Source organism: Arvicanthis niloticus, chromosome 9 (genome assembly GCF_011762505.2).
Source record: "Arvicanthis niloticus isolate mArvNil1 chromosome 9, mArvNil1.pat.X, whole genome shotgun sequence".
NCBI lineage: Eukaryota > Metazoa > Chordata > Mammalia > Rodentia > Muridae > Arvicanthis > Arvicanthis niloticus.
The window spans coordinates 65,047,453-65,058,111 of record NC_047666.1 but is presented as its reverse complement, the minus strand read 5'-3'; the positions used below and the strand labels follow the sequence as shown (position 1 = coordinate 65,058,111).

At 46.7% G+C, this 10,659-nt stretch overlaps 1 protein-coding gene and 1 long non-coding RNA gene across 3 annotated transcripts in view; one reads left to right on the top strand and one right to left on the bottom strand.

Moving 5' to 3' along the window:
• Positions 1 to 247: 247 nt before the first annotated feature.
• The window catches only part of Cracr2a (calcium release activated channel regulator 2A), a 108,909-nt gene continuing 98,497 nt past the window's right edge, over positions 248 to 10,659 (bottom strand). For both annotated transcript variants that reach the window (XM_076940610.1, XM_034512424.2), the window contains 3 exons: positions 8,941 to 9,042; positions 6,508 to 6,584; positions 248 to 5,061 (listed from right to left, as the gene is read on the bottom strand). In XM_076940610.1, the coding sequence (XP_076796725.1) occupies positions 4,977 to 5,061; positions 6,508 to 6,584; positions 8,941 to 9,042 (264 nt within the window). In that variant the 3' untranslated portion in view covers positions 248 to 4,976. The remainder of the gene's footprint in view (positions 5,062 to 6,507; positions 6,585 to 8,940; positions 9,043 to 10,659) is intronic.
• LOC143443543 (uncharacterized) lies at positions 2,218 to 6,614 on the top strand. Its single transcript, XR_013112633.1, has 3 exons — positions 2,218 to 2,289; positions 5,394 to 5,500; positions 6,516 to 6,614. It is a non-coding gene; the product is annotated as an uncharacterized LOC143443543 (long non-coding RNA).

Genomic DNA, 10,659 nt, shown 5'->3' with positions numbered 1-10,659 from the left:
AAAAATTCTCTATCTCCAAAACGCTATTTCCAAGCTAAGGGTAAACTAAGATATTTTTAGACCAATAGAAACTGAAAGAGTTTCATTCTGGTAGGTATGTCTTGAGAAGCACTAAAGAAAGTCCTTCAGGTGACCATGAGAGAGCCAGATAACATGAATAAACATGAAGGAATAAAATACACTGAAAAATTATACACTTAAATATGAAAGAGAATATAAATGCATTTTAATTATAACTCCTTTAAAATAAATATTTATTAATTCTTTGATAATTTCATACATACATATATTTCTGATCATATTCACCCACATTTCTCCCCCAACTCCTCCCAAACCCACTCCCCACTCTCAATACTCTCTCTCAACTTCTTGTGTTTCTGATAACTGAGTTCAATTAGTGCTGCCCATGGACCTGTGAACATAGGGCCACTCACTGGAGCATGGTTGACCCCCAGGGACCACATCTTTAAAGAAAACTGATTCTCCATCCCTAGAAGCCATCAGTAGCTCCTCAGCTGAGGGCAGGGGTTCATGAGCATATTCGGCTCTACACTGGGAGGCTGACCGGCTTGATCTTGTGCAGATCTTGTACAGGCAACCACAGCAGTGCTAAGTTCACGAGTGCAGTGGACCGGCCATGTTCAGAAGATGCTGTTTTGGCCCAGTCTTCCTCAACTTCTGGCTCTTACAATCTTATCCTCTCTTCTGTGACAGTCCCTGAGTGAGGGTGAGATATAAACACCCTAACTATAGATGAGCATTCCATTGACATTTATTCTCTGCATTTTGACTGCTCATAACTCCCTTTAAAGGTCAAACTAAAGGATGAATGCATAAAACAATAATTATAAGTCTTCATGAAAGGTTCAGGATATATGAAAATATAACTGTTGATAATAAATAAATATCAACATAAAGAAGATGAGAATGGAGGTATACAGAATCAAAGTTTCATGTTTTACTAAAATTAAGTTATTCTTGATCTAAATGTATTATTATAAATTGAAATGATCATGGTAACCCTCATTGCAAGTACCAAAAGGATATATTTTTAAAATAAAGCAGGTAAGATAATTAAATGATGACCAGAAAATTCATATTTAATAGGAAAGAAGGTAGTGATGGAAAAACAAAGGAATAGAATATATATATTACATATAAGAGGGAAATAGCGAAGCAGCAGACATAATCTTTTCTTATCATTTAGATTAAATGCAAACAAAAATTTCTAATTAAAAGATACTGGAAAATAGATTTTTAAAAAATGTGCCAACTATATCGTGTGTACCAGAGACTCACTTTAAAGATACAGAAATTGGAAGGTGAAAAAAATACACAGCATGTAAATAGCAAATAAAAGGAACCATGAAACAGACCTGAAGACAAGTTTGTTGCTGTTACAAAGGATGTCACTATATACTGAAGATGTCATGGTTTGAATATGTTTCAACCTAGCAGTGGAGCCCTCTATACATGAAGCAAACAGATCTCTGAGAGTAGCAGCAGTAAAGGCAGCTTGGTCTCAAATATTTGACCCCCATATCCAAACCCCATAGGAGCTTAAAATTCTACCACTAGTGACTCATTCGTTTGACTGGAAGCACTACCCCTCTTAGAGTTCTTTGTTAAAACAAGTGAGAGCCATGGAGCTGGTATGCTTGCTAGCACCTTAGTCAGACTGGTTCAAGACCCTTGGAGCACTGCTCACTGTACAGACAGCTGAGTCATTTGGCAAGGTTTATACATATGACTAGAGGGTCTCCTGAGGAAAGTGAGGAGCCCAGAATTGGGTGAAGAATGGGACAGAAAGACCAAAGAAGGGGAGAGAGAGCATGTCACAGGGGAACATGAAATATCCCAGAGGCTGAAACAATCAAACCCTAAGCAGGAACAAAACACTTGGGATACTGGTTTAGTGTAGGACTTCCTGACTTAGCAACCTAGGGTTGTGGATGGCAGAAGACGCAAAGCATCATGGGTCAGCTAAGGGCAAGAGAATGAGGGAGCTGTGGGACTGTCCTGAGCCAATGTCACTCATGACTAAACAGCCATGGACTGGCCCCAGGTCTCAGCTGCTATCCCAGTCCTGGAGAATAACAGAGGGGAAGAAGCAGAGACTGGGGCCTGGTATCAGCAAAGGCCACTGCTGGGACACAGGCCCTGGCAGGAAACCCAGGAATCCTGGGAGTCCATGGGAACAAATGACAGCAAGGTCAAGAGCAAAGTCAGCTCTGACTCGGAACCCAGCCGATGAGCTGAGCAGAGAGATGTCCAAATGAGCTGATTCCGGTAAGTGTGCCCACTCCAGGCAGATGACTGAAAAGTGGGATGGGCTGGGACTCCATGCTACCAATGAAACCAGGCCCTGGTACTAAAGGCCTGTGAAGTACTGGGTGCTGCGCTGAGTTCTTCATGGCCATTGTCTCTATAACTCTTGAGATCCGTGTAAGGAAGACATTGAAACTTTCAGTCTATGATAGATGAGCAAGAAAGGTGGCTGATCAGCAGAGGTGCAAATGGGATAGAAACAGAGGTTCTTCCGTGCAGTCTGCCAGCCTCTGGGGCAGGGGATAGAGCCCCTAAGGGCGGCTCAGATCCACATAGTATCTTTAAAAGAGCCGGGTAGGAGAAGCTGAGAGCTGGGAACAAGGGACTTCTCAGAGCCTCACTGAAGCCCATATTCTTCTCTTTCCTTTATAATGAGGCCAAAGAAAAGAACAACCAAGGCCTCTCTGTCCCCGAGAACTCCCTGTCCTTGCTCCTTCTACTCCTAGGCCTCTAAAGAATCATGGAACTTGTCACATGTCCAAAGGCTTGGTGCCACTGTTCTCCTTCTCTCCTCCAAACCCTTCAAGGCACTTTATTTATGAATAAGAATGATATTCTTATTTTGGACACTGGGCTGGACATTCAAGGCATCTGGGTGCCTAGAGCATCCCAGTAGAGTCTGCTTGCTCTGTGTATTCCAGTTCCATCTCTGTTTGATCAGCAACAGAGGAGATGGCCACACTGTTCGTGGCCGTCTTACCTTGTACCTGCCCCCCGAGAGAGAGAGAGAGAGAGAGAAAGAGAGAGAGAGAGAGAGAGAGAGAGAGAGAGAGAGAGAGAGAGAGAGAGAGAGACACTTCTGAATGGCTCCCATGTCTCTTCTGTATGCTCCAAACCACAAATATAACTACTACCATTGCCTTTTCCCTGGGGAAAGATTTGAGCCTGAAGTCTGGGGCCAGCCTATGAAGGAAAATGACTATGTCATCAGAGTCACCACACGTCATCCTATGTATCTAAGCAGAGAGCTGCCAACCATCAAACAAGCCACCCCACATTTAATTGATGGGGGTAGGGGTCTAGGGTGGAAGCCAGCCTGTGGCCATCACAGACCTTCTCAAGGCACTTGGCTATGGGTTCTGTTAAGCATACTCCACTGGCTCTCTGGTCCCTGCAAATGTTACATCAGAAAAGAAGAGTCTTCCAAAAGCAGTTAGGCATGTGCCCGATGACTGTGGGGCTCTTTTTCTTTGAGGGGTCTGGGAAAGAGTCTGTACAACATGCCTAGGAACTCTGGCTTGCTGTCTCTCCTTGCTTATTTAGCTATGTGGAGCTTGTCTTTAATATTCCATCCTCTTAGTGAACCTCACTTGTTGAGTGTGGGTCACCCACCTTCCCTTGGGTTGGTGCCTGGCTCTTCTGCTGAAGAAGAGAAGAAGACAGTGTCAACCAAATGTCAATCACTTGTGAAAAGTGATTTGTGATCTTTCTATCCTACCTTCCATCTAAGACAAGGATGTATTTTCTAGCATCCAGACATTTAGAGCTGACCAGAAGCAGGAAATGGACCCTTGCAAGGTTCAGGCCATTCCCAGAAGCCTAGTGCCCTCTGCTGAAATCAGTAGCGGGAGGCAGCTCACTTCTCAAGCACGCACAAAATGTCACTGTAACAGCTACATTTTAAAAATCAGCATAATCTCCTGTAATCAAAGAAAAGGAAATAAATGAAGCCAATAATTACAGACCTGGTGTTGGATGTCACTCCCCTCCACACACCTACCTGGCAATCAACCCTGTAGATAATCAGATGTGATTTTTTCCAAAGAGGTATTTGGAGAAACCCTCAGAAAATGGTTTTTATGTACAATATACATCTTATTTAGATCCTTCAAAAATGGCCACTGTCTTTAGTCATAGATGGCTTCCCCTTTTGGTTTTCTTTTTCAAAGTTAAGTAGAAAGTATGTGTATTGTGTAACTTCAGGCATGGAGCTTTCAACCACTGTTCACCCTGGAGTCAGGGTTGCAGGGTCATTAGGAAGCACAGGGCAGAGACCCACAGGCACGGATCCAGTGAGGGCAGTGTTAGCTGAGAGAGGCTTGTAAAGCTTGTGATTCAGGAACTCAGGGAGAAGCAGAGAACCCCAGGAGCTGGGACAGATACTCGAGTGTCTCAAGTTCCATGACCCATGTGCCAAGAGCAGCTCTTTGGTTTTTGGAGAACAGGGGCCAGAACAAGACAGGCCACCCCAGCATTGCCCAAATGGCACATCTTTGGCCTTCAAGAAGCCGCAAGTTGCCCCTGCACAGTTGCCATGGCAACTACAGTGCAGAGACTCCTGAGGGCACGGAGAGAGGAGAAGGGAGGTGGAGAAGGCAATCGGTGACTTTTCTGGAAAAGCCCATCTGCTCCTTTCTTTCAGAAAACCACATTGGAGGAGGGGGGAAAAGAGTGGGTATTGGGGTGTAGAAGAGAAGGGGGAGCAGATTCCGAAATACAAAAAAGCAGTCTTCCTGGCTGCAGGTGTTTCCTTCCATTAGGGGAGGCAAGTCACCAACAAGGGCAAGGCAGAGTGGGCCTTGCCAGGTGTTGCTGCATAGGAGCCCACGTGCTGGTTCAAGCAGCCACGTGACCTTGGGTTTTGAATGGCTGCTGCCTGAAGGTGACCACGGGCATGGGCAGGCTGGCTGGGGGTGGGGGCGCTACTGTCAGCCGCAACAGGACTTCTTCTTGGCAGGGGGGCCAACCTGAATGGTGTCCTTCCTCACTGTGTCCTCTTGCTCCTTGAGTAACCTGGACAGTGGGGGATGAGGGGAAAAGAAGAGACAGTGTCAGCAGCAGAGAAACAGCTAAGTTGGGGGCTGACCCTGTGAACCAGTGGCCCTCTCCTGAGCAGCAGTGTTTAATGTCTTCCTCTGACAACACAAATGCATGACTAATTGTGTGGACAGAGAGCGCAGTCACCATGGACTCTTAGAGACACCTCTGCTGGGAAGCTACCCTAGACCATCTTGGAGAACCTCTGTATCTAACAGCACTCTGGTCTTTCAGAATGACTCCGTCATTCAGGGTCACATGCATTTGCTTAAGGACTGAGATTGTGTCTTTATCCTGGTGACTCGCAGCCATTACTGTGACCAGCACATATCTGAAGCTCAGCAAATGTTCATGACTGATTCAACTCTGCAGAAGGACGGTGCTCGTGGCCACAGCTCCAGGTTAAACATAGAAGGTAAGGGGTGACAGAAACAGGAAAGGTCTTGTCCCTGCTCTGTGTTTCCCAGGCACTTTCATTTCCTGTGTCCTCTTTGATTGACAGCCTGTTAGCAGGCAGGAAGGCATGACTGATTTTCTTACATTCCCAATGCTGCCAGTGAGTCAATGGGCAGACAGGGTCTAGAACTTTCCCCCTCAGTATATGACATAGCCCATAGACAAATTCTTGTTCTTGAGTCTTAATTGCTCACAGTCAAATATTTTCAGATGCCCCAGGATGGGTGTAACACGGGAACCATTCAGTACTTGATGGATGGAGGGATGGACAGAAGCTCCAGTATTGAAAGGCTCCTGGTGTGGTTTGGTTTGGTGTAGGCAGGCCCTTGGGGACTGAGCCTATGTGTGACTGGTCCTTTCAGCATTGCTCCTGCCGTTGTGTGGCTGCCCTGCGTGCTTCTCTCTCTCAGCCTCACATGTCTCTGGTTCCTCACTCTCTACCCAAGAGCCCACATTTGTAAACTCCACGTGTTCCCACGCTGGCCCTCAACTAATCCCACCGTGATATCAGTCAGTACTAAGGGGGGGGGGGAGCTTTTTCCTTTCAGTTTTTTTTAAAACCTTTTAATTGATACCTTGTGAATTTCACATTATGCACCCTAATCCCACTCATCTCCCCTTCCCTTCAGATCCATCAATCCTATACCCTTGTAACCTCTCCCCCAAAACAACTTCTGATAGGACATTTGGCAGGTACATTTTCTGGGCAAATGCCAGCTTCTGGGTAGGAAGGGGACTGCAGTAGAGGTGACAGGAAGGGGCACTACTGTCACTACTGTTTCAGAAGGCTGGCTTTGGCCCCAAGTTTCCTCCATAAAGTCCTGGTTTCTGCCTCTGCACTCAGGGGGCTCAGGAAGGCAAGAGGCCCCTATGTGCCCCCCAAAAGAGGCTGGGGATGGTGGGTGGGCATCACTGGCTGACCGCACATGGGCTTAGCAGGCTTTACTCATCGAATGACTTTCCTACCTGGCCAGGTGGAGGAGGGACTCTTCGGCGTTGTGACCTGAACAGGCGCTGCATTCATAGAAGATCAAATTGTTCTCCTGGAATCAGGGCAGAGAGGATGTGTGGGGAAAACCGGAAGAGCTGGGAAACCAGAGGAAGCTGAGGATAGAGCCATCTGCTGCTACCTATAGCCTTCACCTCCTCTCCTGACCATGCTGGTTTCTTCCTCCTTAGGACCTTAATGGATGCTAGCTCTCTACGTAGCTATTGGCAAGCTACACACTGCTACAACCCCTAGTGTGTGGTCTTGTGTTTACACTCTCTTGAAGCTCTGTCTAGAATGTATTTGATTGTTTCAGGGTCAGCCTTTGAAGCAGGTAGAAAGGCCAGGGCAGGCAACACTATTCCCACTTTCCGGGCAGGGAAACTGAGTCAAGAGAGGCAGTGTGGCAGGTCCTCTCGGGCCTGGCACTTAGCAAACAGGAGGGCTCCCCTAAAGCCACAGTTACAGAGGATTGCTCTTCTGTGGACCTTGGGCAGATGGATGTCTTGGGGCTCTAGTAACATTGTACTTTGGCCACCTAGCTCTGAGCATAGAGTTACAAAGCAACTCGTCACTCATCAGGCAGAGGTGGTGCTGGGACACGGGGGCTTCTGGCCAAAGACTCCAGGCCCATTGATCACCTCCATTAATAAGTTGCTTACTTACGGCAACAGTGCTAATGGAATGGAGCTCTGGTTTGGATGCTCTTCTGAGGCTGATGACCGGGGCTGGCTAAGTGTGCACGCTGAAGAGCTGTGCTGCAGCTCAGGAGGCTTTGAAAACAGAGGCTTCCAACTCTGCTCTCTTCATCCACACCTAGAGGCCCAGCTCTGGCCTATACCCCTGACCCCACATGCTTTACACCTTACTGTCTTCCTTCTGTCCAACACTGACTCTGGACGAGACTGTAAGAGGAGCCGCTTCATGGATGGAGATGTAAAAGAAATGCCCAGAACCTAGACCCGGAAGACATGACTTGCCTCCCAGCTTCAGATGCTTGCCCTACCCCTGACAGACTTGGAATGAATCATTCAACGCCCATCTCTGAGTTTGTTTTTTACCAATTGAAAAAAAAATGGATTGGGGGGGGTCTAGCTCATTTGGTAGACCCCTTGCCTAGGATGTATGAAGCCCTGAGTATGGTCCCCAGCACCGTGTAAATAGGGAATGGTGGTACACATCTACAAGCCCAGCACTTGAAGGTAGAAGCAGAAAGATCAGAGTTCAAGGTCAGCCTGAGATAGATGAGAACTTGTTGCACTACAACAATAGAATCAAAAATGAAAGAGAGAGAACATAAGAGAAAAATTGGGTGATGATAATTGATGATGATGATGATGATTCATGTCTATATTCTTCAACTGAAATATTTTTATCTAGACTCATTTGGAGATCTAAAGTTTTTGATTTTAAGAAGGTAATATACATAGATACTAAATATTGCATAATGCCCTCAGTAGGTCTGCGACAGCACCCTATAATCAAATATATTAATATTTCTCAAATGGAACATTTGAGCATTCACTAGAAGTGAAATAAAGTCCATAAACAGCCTCATGTCAGTTCCAGTCAGATTTTCTGCTAGATGGAATAAAAAACAAAACAAACCAAACAAACAACCCTCCTATTTTCAAAGCATTTGGGTTTCAGAATTGTGTACATGTCTGTCCAATGACCCTGCTCAGCCAGGCCTTCATCACCCTTCCTCTTTGGTTCTGACCATCTGTGCTCTCCTCCAGTTCTGAGGTTAAGTCCTGTGTTAACTACAAAGTTCAGGAATCATAAATCACAGGGCTGCTGGGCACCCTTGTACCAGGCACACAGATCCACTAAACCAGAGGTAAGAAGAAAGCCAAAGAGGAGCCCTGATCTGCCCCACCCCCTGGTCTGCACCCTCCCCCATCTGCTCCACCCCCAGGTGCTGCTGGGCCCTGCTGGTCCTGTTCATGGGTCCAAAGGGTGATGCTTTTCAGACTTTCCAGAGCCTCTCTTGAGTTTTTCTTCAGTGTTCAGTTTGTGGCTCCATCTTCTATCAAAAACATTCTGCGGCAGAGTGGTCCACCCTGCTGCCTGGTTATGGTGAGGTTTTCATCCTCAACGGTGATCAAGCAGAGATACAGACAGTGGAATCCCAGTACCAGAGCAAGATGAGAAGGAGAACTCTCCTGCTTTCTCAGGACTTGGAATTTCATGCTCCACACAAGAAGCCCCATGTTCCCCAAGCAGCCCTGTCTCACATCTCACCGATCTGTGCAGTTGTACATGGCCCAGACCCAAGATGCCATGACACATCTGCTCAACTGCCTCCCTTCAACAGGACTTCCACAAGTTCCCTCCAAGGCTCTTGGGCTTACTCCTGAATGCTGGCGGTCCCGCCCTGTCTAGAGGAGAGGGGAATTTGGGCTTTTTACCTTGGCGAGTTGCTCTCCCAGGCCCCAGGGCACTTCCCGCTCCTTCTCATTGTCAACTTTATTGCCCAGCAGCAGAACAGGAATTCGGTCTCCCACAGCTTCCTGTAGAACAGATAGATCATCCCTCCACTGAGAGAAGCCTCCCAGGATGAAGCCAGAAAGCAGGCACATGGGGCTGCCTAGAAAGATCCAGGCTCATATGAGAGTGAGCCCACAATGGAGAGTAAGATCCTGGTCACTCAGAGTCTGTGTCAGTTTCTCCCTGGCCCCATCCCCCATCCATGCAATGGTCCTTTCACTGCCCTCTTTGGCTCTTGTAGAAAGCACATTGATTTCCCACCTGTGCTGAGGAGGAGCTGGCAGGGCTACGGACAGCAAGGCTGCCAATAGGGCTGTGGACCCCAAGGGATCATGTATTCCTCCCATGACTTTCAGTACCACTGAGAGCCTTGCTAAGTGACCAGAGCTAGCCTAACAAACCTGAACAAACCTCAGATATTAGTCAGCAGACGCTGGAGCTGATCTCCGGCTGCTTGGATGAGAAATGGTATCTTGAGCTTCTGTGACACGTGAGCTCCCTGGGGGGACATCTGAATCTGAGCCATGGGACTGGGCCAAAGAGCTCCATATGTGACTTCTGTGAGCCTAATTGGAGCCAGGCACTATGGGACTCATGTCACTTGGACTCCCAAGAAGGCCCAGCTTAAGAAAGAGCCATGCGCTGTGGCAGCTCTACTTCTCTGACCAGAAGTGATGACTTCATGCAAAGTGACAACTGTGTTATCTCTTATGGGGACTGTAGGATATTAGCCATATCCTGGGGGGCTCTGCCCCATCTGCAAAAGGGGGGTTGCTACATGTACATACTCAATGCCAGAACAATGGTCCTGGGACTCTCAGCCATGCATTAAGTATGGTAGCGTTCAAGTTTAAGAAGGTTGTTATTTTTACTTTGTGAAATACTTAATTAGGAGCTTTTAATCATAATTTGGTAACAAACAGTTATTCACTAGAGCTGAACATTTTGCTACACAGAGGGGCTGTGGAATATTAGACACTATAAGCCTAAGTTACGGCTCCACCAAAACATCTCACTGCTTTGCCTCAGCTCTCAGGCAAATGGCTAAAGTCCTTCTGATCACAACACCTGTTTTGAAGTTTAAATGCAATCACCTCTGAAATTAAATCCTCCATGTTTCCTTAATCCACACATTTGTTTTTACTGCAACTCTGTAGGAGAAAGCAATTCTCATTTGCTAAATGGGGACACCAGGCTCAAAGGGGCCACAGTGGAACATCTGGTCACAAAGCGAGAGAGATGAAGGCCACTTAGCACACGGGTCCCATCATTCTCTGACCTTTTTGTCCAGATTCACATTTCTAGGAACGCTCTGCTCCTCGGAATGTTACTAAATAGAGCACTCTAAAAATGGCACCCACTGGGAAGAGAGTAATTTATGGTCACAATGATGTCTCCTGTCTTCTGACCCACCAGAATAAATTAAATCACATGGGTAGTTGATAAGTAAATTGTACCATCGCTCACTTATTCCAAAGTGAGAAACCCAGTTAACAGCAAATACAGACTGCTGGCATCACTATTAGCTGGGTGTTAGTTAATGGGACTGCCCCAATCCATCCTGTGACTGCACATGCAACAGAATACTTATGCAAAGAGCTTTTCACATAAAAGGAAGGAGAGAGAAGGATGCAGGGAAC